Source organism: Meleagris gallopavo, chromosome 11 (assembly GCF_905368555.1).
Source record: "Meleagris gallopavo chromosome 11, MGAL_WU_HG_1.1, whole genome shotgun sequence".
NCBI classification, from domain to species: Eukaryota; Metazoa; Chordata; class Aves; order Galliformes; family Phasianidae; genus Meleagris; species Meleagris gallopavo.
In genome coordinates this window covers 14,278,755-14,295,981 of record NC_139414.1, presented here as the reverse complement: position 1 = coordinate 14,295,981, position 17,227 = coordinate 14,278,755, and the positions used below count along the sequence as shown (strand labels likewise).

The window sequence follows — 17,227 nt, the reverse complement described above, 5'->3', positions numbered from 1 at the left end:
TTCTGAGTGCTGCGAATGAACGGAGGAAGGAGTCGTGCAACGCCAGAGATGCGGAGCTACCCGGACAGCGGAGGAAACGCACCTGGCCGGGCCCTGGGCACGGCTCTTCGGCCAAACACTGCTGCGTTGCTCAGCCCTTCTTCAAGGAGGGGTCACTGGAGCTGAATCAGCACAGATCTATACCTTTGTGTAACACTTTGTCAAGCAGCTGTTAAAAACTTCCAAACACAGCAATCACCAGGGTTTGTAACTTGACAAGTCGAGAGGCAGAGGGTATATCTGATCTCCTGGTAGATTTTTCTAGTAGATTGTTTCACTGCACGCTCCCAGCTTCACACGCTCACACTGAGCAGTGGTGACAACCACAACTGCTGACCACCTCCTGTTCCCCCATCAGAGGGTAATCGAAACTGCTTTCAAACAAGCCTATTGGAGAAACAGAGCCAGGATTGCAGACAGAAGAGTGATTCTAGAAGATGCATCATAATTTCTGATTTGATTGCTATGAGCTGCATTGACAGCGTGATCTCCTCCAGCAATAGCTGAGGGTGGAATTCAGGACTCATCTCACTCAACTTCAGCCCTGAAAAAGCCCCACATACAGCTGAAATTCTTCAGCTCTGCTTTTCCTCAGTCAGCCCAGACAGAGAACCAGCACTGTGCAACTCGTCCTGCCTTCTGAAGGGCACTTAAGATACATTCTGGCAGTACCCACTCTCCCAGGGACCAGCCTGGTCCTCTGACTTCTGGGGACTCTTTCTGATTTCCAGCAGCCTTCCCTCCTACCCCTGTCAAAGCTGGAGACCAAACAAGTTTAGTCTCCAAAGATCGATCTTCATATCCTGAAACAGTTCCAGAAAGGCAAAGGTTGAAAAAACATTGCAATATCTACTGAACAGGGCAACCAGCAATGAGTATCCCGTGTGACACAGCTGCCTGATTGCACTGAGCCAATCAGGAGTTACAGCTGGAGGAGTTTTGACACTTTGTGAGGTGTGCAGGCTGCTGACCTGACCCAGTGTCCTAAATACCTCGTCTCCCTATCAATTAATATCATTTAATGTGACACGTAGCTGGAATCATCAACCCAATTCTTAGAGAAGTCCCAAGAACAAATCCACATAGGCAGAATAAGAGGTCAGCTTTATGGATTAACTTACAGAGAATGCTCAGAAAATGCTTATCTGAGCAGCAGAGATGAGCAATCAAGGCTAGCACATTTTGTAGAGCAGAGAGGACAAGCAGTGGAAAAGGCCAAGGTAAACACACAGGAGAGAAAAAGTAAATATACAGATTTATTATGTTACATTTCTTGGAAATACTTCATTCTCCTCAGTGGAACCCTCTTAAAACAGAAGATGTGTCTGCCTTAAAAACAACAGCTCCTGGCAATACTCTTTTTAGGACAAAACCAGCACGCTACATAAAAACAAACAGCAGTTTACATAAAGGACATAATGACACACTCAAAGCCATACTGACATCAACAAGGGAGGAGGGATGTGCTTTGTAGAGCTGTATTGCTCTACAAGTATTAAAGGAAGAACACGCTGTGTTTGTGTATGTTATGGTAACAAAAAATACCCTCAAGTATTCTCCCCCACCTCTGTCCTTTTGTGCAGTTATCTTCAATAGTAGAAGCAGCCAAATGCAGCTACCACACAAAAGAGGCTGTCCTGAAGAAAACAGAGAAAGGCTCCATATTAGCAAAGGCAAATTCTTTGTTAGCCCAATTGTAAAGGCTGACCTGAGGGAACACTTAGACCAGAGCACTAAAAATGCTCATAACCTAGCACTTTAAGTACTTAAAAAGAAAAAAAAAAAAAAGTTATATTATTCACCTCAGTTGTAGTGTGTCTGAATACCAGAAGCACCTCAATTCATTACAATTACTAAAAGAGAAAGTCCTCACCAAAGAGCAATCCATGCTCCTCCCTATATTGTGAAGCTTATAATGAGGACATTCTCCCTGAAAGCCTCACAACCCCATGTCCTTGAGTGCTGTCTAGAGTCTTACAGCAGAGTTTGAAGCATTCCATAGCAAATTTAACATGGGAAACACTCTGTAGCAGGACAGTATAGGACGTTTTAAAGTAAAGTCTTGACTTCTCCTCAGTCCTGGACTGCAGCCTTACTTCTGGAGAGCAGTTCAGCAAAGCAAATAAGAAAATATCTCATGTGCTTTCTTACCCCACTTGTCAGATGGTGTAATTTAAGTGGCTTTTATAGACCACTGTATGATCTACTCAAGTAGTATCATTTTGGATATTACACCTGCTTCACAGATTTCACATTTTGTTTCAGTAGTTTTGGTTCCTTCCAAAAAAAAAAAAAAACCCAAAAAAAACAACCAAAGAACTGGTGGCTGCTTTTATCTGTGCTATATGAAACAACAGCTTTATGCTTCCTATTATAAAAGTCAGTGCTTACATTCATGAAAACATCATGAGCATAGCTGTCAGTGTCAGCATCCCAGAAACATCGTGCAGCCATGCTAGACAAAGGAGAAAAAGGAAAGCCATTACCTACAATGTCAGGTGTAAGGATCTAAATGATCATAGGCACTTTAATTGAAAAGCCAAATTGAGCTTCCTTAAAAGATAAGGGAAACTGGAAGCATTCTCCTGAATCCTGAGCCTAGATTGCCATTGCTAGATTCCTGTTATATGCTGTAACTGCCTCAGTATGTTGCTTATGCTGCAGCCTCAAACTCATCGCCTATCAATCCTGCTCCACTGTGCAACAGCACTTGCAGCTTCATTGCTTTGGTGCTTAAGAACCTTTTGACTTCAGGTCTGTGAACCTGTGGCTAAATTAGCTTGCTTGCTCTTGTCCTTCACCTCTGGCACTTTTGTGTTGCATACAACCAATTTATTTATAGGGAGCTCTCACATTTCTTGGCAGCCTTCACACTACTAAAATATGAGCTAAGCACTTCTAGCCCTTTCATATCTACGCTCTCTGGTCCCTGAAAATCCTAGTGGCTTTTTTTTTTTTTTTAAATAGCACCTGTCTTACCTTGAAGGCAAATGACCAGATTGTCATGGGATATTCCAGATGAGACCTCACTGCTGCCTTGTCTAATGTCACTGATAGTCTTTTCCTTCCTTCAAACACCCAGCTCCTACCTGCTCCAGCCAGTCTCAGCCAATGGGACTGCTGTTTGCTTCACTTATTTTCTGCTGGAGCACTAGGCACAAGAATAAAGAGAAGCCCTGCACATAAGGCACAGAAACAACGTGTGCTGTTTCCTTTTGTCTTCTTACCCAGCAGCGACAGAAAGCTACACCCCAATACAGCAGGAATGAGGAATTTGTTCATCTGATTGCAGGCACCTGGAGCTAGATTTTTCAGGTGCTCTGCACCTGCAGTCTAGCCTAGATTCCTATGACAGTATTACACTGGGGACTATAGAGATTTAAACTTCTGAAAAATACTTGTTTGGCTTTAGACACAAGTGAATTACCGTGGATCTTGTGCATCAGCAGGGCCCTTAAAATAGTCTGGATGTATGCTTCAGTTTATTGTGAATACAGTGTGAAATGCCTTTATGCAACACACCTCACAAATGCTCTTTGACATTTCACTTGCTAAGAGCCATCATGCAGCCAATTATCACCAGTCAACTGACTTGTAGCAATTTAATCAGCCACAGCCCAAGCCATCGCTTGCTGCTTAGGAGAAAATACTTCACCTATTAGCACCTGCACAAGTATCTTTGCACGTAGAAAAATTGGAAGCAGCCTCCAAAGGAGAAGGGAAAAACAGAACCCATAAAACAAAAACAACTGAAAATCACAGAAATACAATTAAAAAATCCCAAACTTACTTCACTCCTTCTCCTCTCTGCTCTCCAATCACAACCTGCACCACCATTTTGTACCTCTCAAATCCCTCCTCTGAAAAAGGAAAGAAAAAAAAAGGAGAGCAATTCAAGGGCCATACTTATTTAAAATGAACTCTAAATAGGACAGAGAGAGAAAGATTTCTAATTATAAAGCTCTGTCCTGTACAACTTAAAAAAAAAAAAACACATGTAATTGATAAAATGGACAGATTGCCTCATAGCTTCACTTTCCTCAGTACAGAGTACCACAGTCTTATTGCCCTTGCAGGTTGAGTGGAACATCTGGTGTCTGTCCAAGTACACATCTGTGGCATTTTAGTTCTACAGCTTTCAAGAACTGAACACCTGGAGAGAATGTAAGTAAGGCCATGGGTGGACAACTGGACAAAATCCAGTTTAAGAAAACTGGCTTATTTTAAAGCTGTACTCATGCCATGTTATTTTAGAGATTTTCTGCCACATAGGGGCTTCCTTTACTTCCAAGTTGGGATAAAAGGCCACCTAAAAGCACAGGCAGATCTATGCGGTGTCTCTGCAAAAATATGCAAAGAAATCCTTTCACAACAGTAAAGAAATACCTTTGAGGGCCAGATCAAATGAGGCCACAATGATGTTCCAGAATTCAAACTAGAAAAACACATTTTAAATAAAATGTTTACCTTAATGCCTTTGTCTTCAATACAGCAGTATCCTGGGAAGACTCTGGCACACTATTTCTGCTGAACGATTGAATATTGCATGCTGAGCCTGTTAACATCCACCACGTCAATGCTTATCAGAGATGTCAGCTGATACACTGGCCACACCGGGCGAGTTTTGCTTCAGGCTACCACGGGCATGCTTCCAGATTGCTCAAGCCTAGCCCCGTCTATATTAGCTTGACATCAACGCATGCTGGGACCACGGCTGCTGCTGTTAAAGCAGACACACAACTCTGGGAGAAGCACAAACCTCAAGCTTCTGCTGAGACCGTTATGGAGAATCAGCCCAGCAGATGGAGCACCAGCCTCGTCCCCAGGACAGAGAGGGATTAAAAAAAAAAAAGTGATGCCGTGCCATCTAAAGCGCTCAGTGCTGGAACACTTACAAGAAACACCTGCTGGAGCCCGAAGTTGGTTCTCATGTTCAAAAGCACTGAAAGGGATCCTGCAAACTACCTCCTCCTCCTCCTCTTAGTGCTGTGAGGCCACGCTCACACCCTGCCTGGGCTGACTGAGCCCAAACCTCTTCCCCTTCAGCACTACCGCTGGGCAGTGCCCTCACCTCCCTGCTCTTCCAAAGGGAACAGCACAGTCAGAAAAGAACCAGCTTTCCCAGCAGACCTCCTCACCTTTCAGCCTATCTTTGATTATCTCCGATAAAGACATCGTGAGCTGTGGGATTTCCTCAGGGACGTACTGCACGTCGGCAAGCTTCTCCTTCAGCACGGCACGGATGCATTCCTTCACCGCGGACGCCTTAAATCTGCCAAGGAGACCCACAACAACAGGCGCAGGAAGGTTACACACGCACAGAGCCGAGCCGAGCCGTCCCGTCCAGCTCTCCCGTTCTCCCTTACCCTGGGGCCAGCGAGCCCACCCGCGGCCCCCCGCCCAGCCCCCAGGGCCCTCCTGCCCGCCTCACCGCCGCTGGAGGCCGGGCCGCAGGCTGTACGCGCTCCCATTGCCGCTCTCCGAGCCCAGCTCGCCCATGACGCGGCCCCGCCACCGGTTACCCGGCAACCGCCGCTACTTCCGCCTCGGCACGGCGCGCCGCGTGACGCAGCCTGTGACGTCACCACGGCCCGCCCCGTTTTCGCTCCGCGTGCCGCACGTGGTCGCGGTTGCAGCGGGCGGGGGGCGCCGCCGCTCCGCTGATGGTGCGAGATGCTGGCGCTCTGCACGCTGCAGCCCTGCCCGCTCGCACCCAGGGAGCGCATCCGCGTCCTGACCCGCACGTAGGCTTTAGGGACCCACGCCCCGCTGAGCTGTTGTTTTTGCAGATCGATGTTCCTATCGCTGCCCCCGTGCTGCCTAAGCCAGGCCGCGTCCCAGGGCAGAACGGTGCGCACAGCAGCGCCTTCTGAGAAGCTGACATCCTGCTTCCTCTGCCCTTCATCTCAGTGCATTAATCTCTCCGATCAAGTTTCCTTTGCCTAGCGGCGGATGAACCGCTCACAAAGCACCTGGGCTGGAATGGAAACTGCGCGCCAGCGCGGCGGGGTGGAGCGCGGGGCAGGAAGCCACCCCCGTTCTCCAAAATGAGCGTCCCCCCCCAGCCGGGAACACATCCCTTCTCCCTATAACTCTTGCCCCAAGCGCTGTGGTTTGGCTTCGGCAGCATCCTTCACTGCGATGATCCATTTGAGCCCCCCATTCTTGGCATGCGCCTTCAGCGCCGCTGCTCTCCGCCCTGCAGGCCCCGGGCCCCTCGGTGCCCCTCTCCTCTCAGCCCGTGTGGGTTGGAGCTCCGCGCTTCGCCGCGGGGCCACGCGCAGCGCATGCAAATCTCCTGCGCGGGCCCGTCCTAATTTCCGAGAAGTATCTGCGAGGCAGCGAACCCCGCTCTGTTTATTTGCAAACAAAGTTAACCATTTCCTGCCCCTGCCCGGCCGCTGCCGCCTGCTGCCTGCTTCAGAGCCACATTAAAAAAGCGTGTGGGGGGATCGCGACAAGCCTGCAGATTTCTCTTCGCGTATCTTTTCGTGGTTGTTTGCGTTCCCCATTCATTTGGGAAGCTTTGCTTTTCCCCTCACTTTGCGGCGTTCAGGTCAGGGTCGCATCCCTGTCTGCTCGTTGCTTTCTTCTTCCCCTTGCACAATTTCAGTGCTCCTGAATCCTCTCCCAGGTGGTCCCAAACTGTGTTGGGAGCAACCCAAGGCCCTCTGAGCTGCTTGGGGTGCTGCTTGTCTTGGCAGGGGGAAGGATATAGGAGAAGGGGAACTTCCCAATGCTCCATCCTGGTTTAGAGATAGACAATTTACTTTTTAAAGGATCGAAGGATCTTTTTTTGGCCTGGATGCTGTTTTCTTTCCCTGGCATCTGGCTGTCCATATCTGTCTGCCCTGCCTTTGTCCCATCCTCGCTTCACCCTACAGGTTCCCACAACGTGATACCACATGTTACAGCATCGCTCTGGGGCACGATTCTCACTGACCATTCCTTCCAATGATCCTCTCTGCCTTGTTCCAGGTGGCTTTACTCCCTGCATTTATCCCTCTGTTCCCCTGAGTAGCAATCCTGTAACACTTCACTTTGAGCGTGTGTTGGAAAGTGTGAGCAACCACATGATGATTTTGATCAGAGCACAGGGGCATGAGGCAGTTTTTCCTGCTAATCCTTCCTTCAGCAAGCTGCAGCGTCAACTGTCACATCTTCCACCACCTGTACCCAGACTGCAAAGACTTCAAGAAGCTTTTGGGGTCTCTGAAGGGTCCAGTGATGTGGCTGGTTGCAGCTACCAGCCCCAGGATCAACCCTTTACTCCCTCCCTGGCCACCCCCCACCCACTGCCAGGGCTGAAAGTGAGGTGTGGGTAAGTCCCGACCTCGTACTCACTCCTGAAAGCCTGGAAAATCATTAAAGCATTATAAGAATAACATCATTTGCCCCAATTATTAATTTTCCCCTGACACTTTCCAAAATTGCAACTGCGGTGTGCAGGAGATGCAGGAAGAGCAAACAAATGGTGCGGTTTCATCACCAGTTATTTGCTACATGAATATTAGTCACAGGCGAGCGGGAAGCATTGCTGACAGAGAAGTTAAAGAAATCTGCAGCAAATGTCACCCCAATAGCAGTACCCCAACCCTAGGCACCTGCCCCTGCTCTCTGCTGTTAGTCACTTCATTAGATACTGACCTGGGGGGAAAGCCTCTTCCTTTTCTTTCTCCTTCTTTCCCCCCCTCTTTTTCTTTTCTCCTCATCTTTTTCTCCATCTCTTCTCCTTTTCTCCTCATTGTCTTTTTCCCCATCTCCTTTTCTTCTTTTCCTTGTATTTCTTTTTTTTTCTTTCTCTTTTCTCTTTCTCCTCCTCATCCTCACCATTCTTTTCTACATCTCCTTTACTTCTTTTCTCCTCCTTCTCTCTTCCCCATTTTTTTCATCTCTTTTTCTTCTTGCTCTTTTCTCCTTCTCTCCTTCTCTTTCTCCTCTCCCCATCCCTTCCCACTGGGAGCAGCCAGTTGACGGCAACTCCTGGCTTCTCAGTGCCACGTGCCCCCCTACACCCCACCAGCACCCAGAAGAAGCCTTAGACTCCCCTTCCACTTACGGGCCAACCTTGGGGCCAAGGACATGTGCCCATCCCTCCTTGGGGAAGCAGACAGGGAGGGGGAGGGCCAGGCCATGGCTCAGCTGTTCCCTACCCATGGGGAGGAAGCTGGGGGCGGGAGGCAGCCCGGGTTTCCCTCTGGGGCTGAGGCAGTCACGTTTCATTTCCACCCAACCACCGCTATGGGGAAGGAAGCACCGAGCGGCACAGGGCACAGGCACACGGCACAGCAGGGGACTCGCCACCCCGCCATGGCTCTTGGCACCTCGAGGATGATGTGGGACAGCATGGAGGGAGCCCTGGTTGTCCTCTGTGTCCTGCTGCTGTGCTGCGGCCCTCCGCTGGCTGGCTGCCACCAGGGTAGGTGGAAAACCCAATGGTCTGGGGTGCGCTTGGGGAATGGGGTTAAAGAATGCAGAAAAGGGCCGGATCCCGAGGTCGCAATGCTTGAGCTGTGCTGTGAGTTGGGCTTGGTGCTGAGTTTCTGGGTTTGTTGGGTGCTGGCATTTTCTGCTCTGATTTTCACCCCTTGGGCTTCTCCTCCGGCATGGGCTCAACCCTCTCTAAGCCTGTGGCTTTGCTCAGGGTGACATTTTGGGAGAGAAGGGGAATGGAGGGCGACTGGGTGACTCTGGACAGGGCGGGGAGGATCCCCCTTTGGTGGCTTTGGCTGTGTTCTGTACCGATGGAAGCCCGTCACTGTCCCTCCACAGGCATTATGCTGGTGCCTGGGAGATGCAGGGTCATATGTAAAGCCAGTTTCTGCTTAGGCTGTCCTCTGAGCAGTTCATTCATTGCCAACAGCAGCACTCAGTAGGAAGCAGAGCCCTGAATGTGCTGAATATTTCCTGTTAAATGCGAGAAACTCAGAACGCTGCTAACATTAAAACTTAGTGGCACTGTCACAGCAAATGGGAGCCAGGAAAGTTCCCTCCCTATGTCCTTCTGTTTGGATCCACCTAATTGAGGAACTTTTCTGATTTGGAGGGACTGCTTCTATGGCCTTTGGCTAATGCCGGAGGAACCATGAGGTCTTTCTTTCTGATCCACACCCAGCAGCTAGCAGTACAGGTGGTTTCTTCTGAAAAGGAAGATGAATTTCTTCTCAGCAGGGACTTTTCCAAGCTCTGGTGGTTTGGGCCATCTGCTTGGTCAAACAACCTATCTGACAAATGCTTCTCTTTTCTGTTTATTGCTCTCATCCAAAAATAATGCAGCAACTGCTGCTTCCTGCTGAGTTGGTTTCTCTGTGCTGGGATGTTGCCTGCTCCAGTGGCTCCAGCAGCCAAAGCAAGGCACTCAAAGGCTGTTTTCCATAGTGCAGGTGCTCCTGTAGGTTTACTGTAGGTAGCCAAGAGTAGTTTCCTCCACTGAGAGTGGTGCAGGTTTCAGGGCTGGGCTTGTGAGCAGATTTTTGTAAAGCCCTTTATGGGCCTTCAGGAGCTAACGGTAAAGCAGCTGAGAAGCATGTGGAGCTGCTGGGAGGGCAGGCAGAAGCACAACTGGCACAGAGGCATGGCTATTCCTAAAGCCTGCCGCTGCCCAGGTTCTTGCTGTAACTGTGCCGTCTCCTTGTGCCTTCTCTCCCAAACAGTGACCCTCTTCCCAGCCGTGTTAACTCGTCCTGTGGGCAGCTCGGCCACTTTCATCTGCAACATCTCCATGGAGAACTCCAGCTTGGAGTTCAACCTCAACTGGTACCAGAAGACCAACAACAGCAGTCCCCAAAAAATTGCTGGGATCATCCGAAACATCCCCCAGAAAAAGATGGAGAAGTATCGGCTCTTCAACGACACTCCTGTATTCAAGATGGAGATCCTGAATCTCCATCAGAATGACTCAGGCTTCTACTACTGTGGACTGATCACCTTCTCCCGCTCTGACAAAGTGGTGGAGAGCAACCATTCCCAGCTGGTAGTGACAGGTCAGCCTGGGGTGTTGGTGTCTCCCTGTGGCGCCGCCCCAAGGGGGGACATTGGGTTGTCTGGGGAAGGGATGAGGACTGCCTGGCTTTTCTTTGGGCAAACCTGTGCAAAGGACAGGATGAGCAGGGGGCTTTGCATGTGTTGGTTTTGGAGGAATGCCCTCCCTCTGCCCTACTCCCTGACCCATGGGTGTGCTAATGGCCTTCCCTTTTAATAAAAAAAAAGACGCTGCAAAAATTAGTCTTCTTTCACAACTAATAGAATCATAAAGGTTGGAAAAAGTCTACTAAGATCATCCTGTCCAAACACCAACCCATCCCCAACATGCCTACTAAACCGTGTCCCTCAGTGCCATGTTTCCATGGTTCTTGAACACCTCCAGGGATGGTGACTCCACCACCTCTTTGGGCAGCCTGTGCCAGTGCCTCACCACACTTTAGGAGAAGAAATTTTTCGTAATATCCAACCTGAATATTCCATCTTTTTCCTAATATCCAATCAGCCCAAATTGAGGACCCCTGAGGAGGTGGCAGGGCTGTGGCAGCTAGCCTGGGACTGAGCCTTTTCTGAGAATGTCCTTCACTCTCCCATTGCCACCCAGAGGCCCAGTGCTCCTGACCTGCTGACTTTTTGCACGCTTCTTGCAGAAGCCTCTGAGAAACCAAACACAACTGAGGAGCCCAATGAGGAGGAAAGTAGCCCGCCAGACCACGTCAAGGCCGTGCTGCTGGGCACCTTGCTGCTGGCTGGTGTGATTGTGCTGCTGCTCTTTGGCTACATCATCATCAACAACCGGAGGGCAGGTGGGTTGTGCTAAGGGGGCTAGGGGTGCACCAGGGCATGATGCTTCTTCTGCAAACATGGCTGGGACCCAGGGACAGCTGGATGGCTGAGGTGCATGGGATGGTTTGCTGTACCCAAGCTCAAGTGTTTTTTCCCTGGGGATGACGAGGGAGAAGGGTGCTTGGGCCCTCTTGGTAGCAGTTTCTAAGGATGTAAGGGTGATATCGAGCCCTCAGGGTCAGCATCAGATACTCACACTGCCTTGGTGCACAAGCATCTTCTAACCGACTGTGTTACTTTGCAGATGTGCGGAAATCATCGAGTGGAAACACTCTGGTGGTGAGTTCTCCACCTCCAGCTCCCTGCCTTGTTGCCTCCCTGCCTTTATCAGAGCTTTGCGGGCCTCTCGCTTCCCCTATCTCCCCTGGTGCTGCTCAATTTCTCCTGCACTTCAACCACCACTGCTCTGCACCTGCAGCATAGCCCCATCACAAAATCTAAGAGCTGCCTGTGGCAGGACAGGACCTCTCTAGTCCAACCTTTGCTCCAAGCGGGGTTCTATTTGTTGGTGGATTGTGTTGTTGTAGAAAATACAAGATTCCCTCAGTGCTCCCATATATTCAGCTAGAATTTCTCTTGCTGCCCTATTCCCTTCTTTCCTTTTGCTGGGCACTGCATAGAAGAGTGCTTTCTCTCCAGCACTTTTAGGTAGCTAACGACAGCAAACTGGTCCCCTTGGCTCTCCCCTCTCTGGGATGAGCAGTCCCAAGCTCATCCTGAGCCACTGGTATACGATGGAGAGATGGGAAATGGGTCCTTGAAATGTCTGTGGGTGACTCCAAGGCTCACAGTCTGATTTTCCCATGCAAATGCTGTCCTTTGCATTGCTCTCACTCTCCTGAAACACTGGTTTTGTCAATTGCTGTACATGGGGTCTCATGCTGAGGATGAATGGTGCCGCTGGATGGTGGATGAATTGCCTTGATGGGGTGTCCTTACTCTGCAGGAGGAGGCAAAGCCACCTGTGGTGTCTGTGTCCACTGTGGACTACGGTGTGCTGGAGTTCCAGAGGGACCCACGCAGCCAGGTGCCCCCTGAGACCTGCCCAGCTGAGCAGACTGAGTATGCCACTATTGTCTTCCCCGAGGAGAAACCCGTCACACCAGAGCGAGGAAAGAGGCACAAGGATGAGAGGACGTGGCAGCTGCCCTCACAGGCCTGCTGAGGGCCATCTATGTGCAAGGACTGGAGTGATGGAGCGAATATGAGCTTCAGTGCTGGAACTCATGTTGGACAGTGCTGGCTGTGCTGGTGACATGGAACGAGCATCAAGGAACAAGAACATGTCCCTGCTGGATGCTGGTGCTGTGCTTTGGGCATCTGCTCTTCGCTGATGCCGATGGGGCTGTGCTCAGTTTTTACCTTCACTTGGGGTTTCTGCATCGGCTGTGCTACCTCCAATGCTGCTGGCAAAGCACGGCTTTGGGAGAGAGCCCCAGGGTGAGGATAGAGGTGGTGCTGGAGAATGTCCACACACTGAGGTCTTGTCCCAGCACAGGGCCTCCTGCATGCACTGCTATTTAATGGACTGTTGGGAAGCAGAAAGTTGCTTTCCTTTCTTCATCAGGCACTTTTCTCCTCCTCTGCGGGGATGAAGGACACTGCCGGGCATCCTGGGAAACCCTGGGATGGGGATGCTGTGCCTGGGAGAAACCAGATCCGGCCATGGGGATGAATAAAGGGTTTGACACCAGGGCTGTTTGTTGACTTCTGATGGCACGTGCGTGGGCAGGCAAATAACGGCTCCTGGCAGCCGGTAGGTGTGGGTGTCTGTTGTGGTTCCAGGGCCTTGCTGCGTGATAAGTGAGCTGTTCTTCCACAGAGCTGCTCTTAATAATTCAGAGAACATACTTCTCCCCAGACCCAGCTACAAAGCAGCACCTCTTTGCTGGTCTCAGCAGGGCGTGCTGTCTGCTCAGTTAGGGACAAGTGGCTCCGAGGTGCTGGCTGTGAAGCTGCCTGGCTCTAAACTTACGTTTCTCCTCTTGAAAGCAAATGCCAGGGATGTGCAGTCTGATAGACAGCATATAGAAACTGAAAGCAGCAATGATTGCTAAAGGCTGGAGAAACTCTAAAAAAGAGCGAGCTTGGAGGCAGCAGAGTCCTGGTGGGAGACCACGAAACCCTGCGGAAGCAAAGTCATCATTTGCATCTCACACCTCGGTGGCACCGTCAGCAACTTTCTGTTTTTGTTGCCCCAAATAACTCACATAGCCTTGAGAGGGGCTGCTCATGCATGGGGGGAGGGTGCAGGCACTATGATCAATGCCTTGTTGGAGCTGTGACGTCCATCAGAAGCATCCAGAGCAGATCACATCAGGTGAACACCCATCCAGGAAGGCTTCCATCCCTCCTTAGGGCAGGACAGTGGAGCTGGTAGCCATACTTACTCTCCCCTTGGCTCCACAGGGCAGTGTGCAGCTCACACCACACTTACTCATGTTGACATGCAGCTCAGCTCCCGTGGGCTTGTTGCAGGAGCAGCATCGTGCCACGACTCCGGCAGCACGATGGTTGGGAAAGGAGTCAGCTATAGCAAGCAAGAAGCAGGAGTTCAGTCAGCAGTTTTGGTTCTGCCTTTCCTGTAAGATACAGTGCTAGCAGGAGAGCGAGACTGCTTCATTTTTTCCTCCTGCCTTCTGGGGCAGCGGGTGCGTCAGTGGTGCTGTGAAGCTATGCTCCAGGCATCATCTCCCATCCTCGTTAGCAGGGTAGAGTGCTGCTAGCCCAACAGGACTGGCCTTCTGTAGCTGCTGCTCATTGTTAAAAGAATTTAAGGCATGATACAGGTTTTAGACCCCCAGCTGAGCATCCCTAGAGCACACAGTGCCCCCAAAATGGGTATCATACCATCCCATAAACCAGCTCCAGCCACGCAGCAGGGTGCATGCCATGCAGGATCGCCTGCAGCCTCTCCTTAAGTACACTAGCCATGATTAAAGGGGATTGGGAACATGGGAGCAATCATCCCTTAAAGAAGCCCTGGCCCCAAAGTTAGAATTTTGAGAGAAGTAGGTGGAAAGATAGAGAGGAAATCCTCTCTTGCTGATGCAGGAGCATCTTCAAGGGGAGCTACGCCATGAAACAGCAAAGCATTGTTTCTGCAAAATGAAACATTGTAGAGAGAGAAGAAGGGATAGTAAGGCTATGTGCCATTAAAGTCACTTATATGCAAGCCATATCCTGGTCACTTATAAGTGTTGAGAGTGGGGATTTTTCAGAGCAGTGTTTTCTGTTTTGGAGGAGTCAGGCTGGAAGAGGCTTTTCATGACTGACCTGTCAGACACAATGACAAGGGAGCATCTCTGTGGCCTTGTCTGGGTGGGAAAGAGGCTGTTGGTTCTGGAAGGGATTGGCTGAAGTGAGATGGTGCTGGGCAGGTTTCCCAATTCTCTCCCCTCCTCTGCTTGCACTGCCCTGGTATGTCGTGATGGGTTCAGGCCCATCACATCTCTTCCATCCCATCCCATTCCTCTGAGATCCATGCCCTATCTGTGACTGAGCCTGCTGGAGGCTCACAGCACATCTGTATTTCCTCCTGCTGCTCTCAATTTGCTTTCTCTAGTTTTGTTTTCAGTTGGCTCCATGGTTTCTCCTTCTTTCTCTTCCTGTCTTTGGTGGGATGCTGCTGGAGGGGCTGGGTAGGTGACTGGGGTGGTTGGGACACCCCGACAGCAATCCTGCTGCCATTACACTGGAAAGGGTCTCCTTGGAGGGTCTGAGCTCCCTCCTTACTCCAGAGGGACCTCCATGAGGCCACCAGAGCACCAAAACTCATTTGAGGTGGTACTCACTGGTGTTTTCACAGACAGTTCCTCCTTTATATCTCTCCTCCTGCTCAGCATCCATCTCCATTCAAAACATGGGGGGTAAAGGGGCAATATCCCCTCTGCCTATCCCCATTTCTGTGGGACCTGATTTTCCTTGCCTCAAATGATCCTGGGAGAGGTGGACTTGCTTTCCCTAAAGGCTCAACTATGAAAACAGCTCAGCCTGGAAGGGATGCTACAGCCAGTGCTTGTCCATAGAGAACAAGGTGACAAGCGTTCAGTGACAACAGCGGTAAAATAGGAGGAGAGGATGGAGACATGTGGAGTGGTGCTGGGTCCTGGGAGGATATGGATGCCCAATTCATTGTTCTCTTCAAGAAAAGGGAAAAAAGGATACAGGAAGCTCTAGATGAGTCAGCCTTGGTACCCAGAACACTGCTGGAACAAATTAGTATGGCCACCAAGCGATAAACACTGAGAGGGCAACAGTGGGGCTGAGAGCACAGAGCTAGCAGGAACAAATTGTGTCAGACCAATCTAATTTTCTTTTCATTAGGGTGACTGGCTGGGCGGTGCAGGGAAACCGGGAGTGATACTATCTGCGTGCAGCACTATACGACATTCTCATAAGCAAATTAGGGAAATAGGAAATTCTCCCACTGTGGGTGGACGGCTACCCAAGAAAAAAAACCCAAGAAGAGTTATTGATCCCCCCAGACCAGGGCTGGAACTTGGGCAGGAGGTGGGGATGCTAGCATGATGTGAGCTGGATGCAGAGGAGGCAAGGCATCCTTCTCCTCACACATCGTCTCACCTGGGAGTGGGAGACAAAGGCAAAAATAAATCCAGGCAGTGTGAAAGTGGCAGGGAAATCACCTCCGGGTCTGTGCCTTTGTATCCTTGATGCATCCAGCAGGGGAATTACGCCAGAATTGGGATGAGGGGTGTTTGCCATGGTGGAACTGGGACAGGGCTGATCCCTGGGACCAGGCTGGGGGTCCTGCAGGAGCTTTTGTTCCCAGGAGGGTGCTGGTAAGCAGCAAGCGCTGGGACGGCGTCAGGAGGTGTGCGCCGAGTGGAGCAGGACGTCAAAGCAGTTTCAGCTCTGTGGGTGGTTTTAGGAAAGTCCCTGCAGCATTGGTGAGTGCAGGGCTGTGACAGGGAGCAGCGCTGGGCTCCTTTGCTGAGAGCACGGGCTCGGTGTGCACCGAGTCATGATCTGAGTTGAATTGCCGTGACGTAGTGGAGGATGCTTTCCATGACAGTGGTATTTTGGAGGTGCTCGTCCAACAGCCCTGAGCCTGAGGGGCAGAAGGAACCCACCGGAGCCTCCCTCCTTGACATGGCAGAAGAATTGAGGGTAAGAGCTGAGGCTCAAACCCACATCCCCCAGGTGGAGTGATGGGTTTGTTTGGGTGAACGTAAATTCCCACAGAGAGGACTTCCTGCACAGGGGGCTCCTCCTGCTCAAAAGGCTCTTGCAACAAAAGAGAAACATCTTTCCACCCTCCCCTCCTCCCCATATCCATCCCATGGGGTAAATCTCAGTGTCTAAAGCATGAAGGGCTGGACAGGTGTTGCGGAGTGGTGGCTCCATCCCTGTCACCCTGTTGCTGATGACTTTGTGTCAAACTGCATCGTAGCAGTGCTGGGGAATTCCTGCATCCTCCCCAGTAGGGCTCCTGGGCAGTCTGATGGCTGGGGTGATGTGTGTCCTATCTCAGGTTTGGGAAGCTGAGGAGTCTAAGCCTCCTAATATAATATGAAACGACAACAAATGAACATAAAGCAGGGGACAGCAGGGCTGGCCTCTTTGCAGCCACCTCCAAAGGAATTTTATGCCTTCACTGTGCACAGAATAGCGTCCTCCAAAACCTTCAGGCTGAGTGAAATGTTTTCACTCCCATGGCACTCCCAGCTGGCTTCATCAGGAGTCAGATCATCCCCTAACTCCTCTCAAGACCAGACACCTTTCAAGCACCTATCTTTTTCGCTGCCCACCCTGCCCAGGTGGGATGCCCTCAGATGGGGAGGCAGGGGCTGCTGCTGGTCCCGCTGCTTTCACCTCCCGCAGTGCCCTCAGCACAGAGCTCATCTCCCCACTTTCTGTTTTATGTGCGGTGCCATCATCCCCAACTTTCCACTCTGCGGTTTCATGTCAGGCTTTTTCTGCTTGAGTTGGCTGAAAGTTGTTAAAAACAGCCCATGTTTGGTGGCAGCTATCGAGAGAGATAAAGCTACCTGGGGTTTTGTCAGCTGCTGAGCCCTGCATTTTCAGTGAGCTTTCGTTCCATTATACCTATGCAGGGTAAAATCTCTGCTGATTCTCTCACTGTTGTAATATTCGTGGTCCTGGTCAGCAAACAGGTTTACATTTGCATGGTCTTTGCCCATGAACAAAGCAGGAGTGATGACTTCAGCAGGGATAAGATTTTGTCCCGTGCCCAGGTATTACATGCAAAATGTGTGGTGCTCAGGGACAGCTGTTTTGCCTTTGTTTTGGGAGACTTTTTGCCTGGCCGGGATGTAGCATGGTGCCAGTTGTGCCTGTTAGCACAGAAATCGATTGGGGTGGTGCTGCACAAGTGGGG

The 17,227-nt window shown here is 50.6% G+C and overlaps 2 protein-coding genes across 2 annotated transcripts; one reads left to right on the top strand and one right to left on the bottom strand.

The window, feature by feature from the left end:
• Positions 1-1,282: 1,282 nt before the first annotated feature.
• Positions 1,283-5,626, bottom strand: DYNLT2B (dynein light chain Tctex-type 2B). Its single transcript, XM_085232675.1, has 5 exons — positions 5,471-5,626; positions 5,178-5,311; positions 3,830-3,899; positions 2,431-2,494; positions 1,283-1,676 (listed from the first exon to the last, which is right to left on the bottom strand). The coding sequence occupies exons 1-5, from the start codon at positions 5,536-5,538 to the stop codon at positions 1,629-1,631; spliced, it is 384 nt and encodes a 127-aa protein (XP_085088801.1). The 5' UTR covers positions 5,539-5,626; the 3' UTR covers positions 1,283-1,628.
• Positions 5,627-8,259: 2,633 nt separating this feature from the next.
• Positions 8,260-12,554, top strand: PDCD1 (programmed cell death 1). Its single transcript, XM_010716764.4, has 5 exons — positions 8,260-8,458; positions 9,693-10,022; positions 10,671-10,826; positions 11,111-11,145; positions 11,813-12,554. The coding sequence occupies exons 1-5, from the start codon at positions 8,281-8,283 to the stop codon at positions 12,029-12,031; spliced, it is 918 nt and encodes a 305-aa protein (XP_010715066.4). The 5' UTR covers positions 8,260-8,280; the 3' UTR covers positions 12,032-12,554.
• Positions 12,555-17,227: the final 4,673 nt, after the last annotated feature.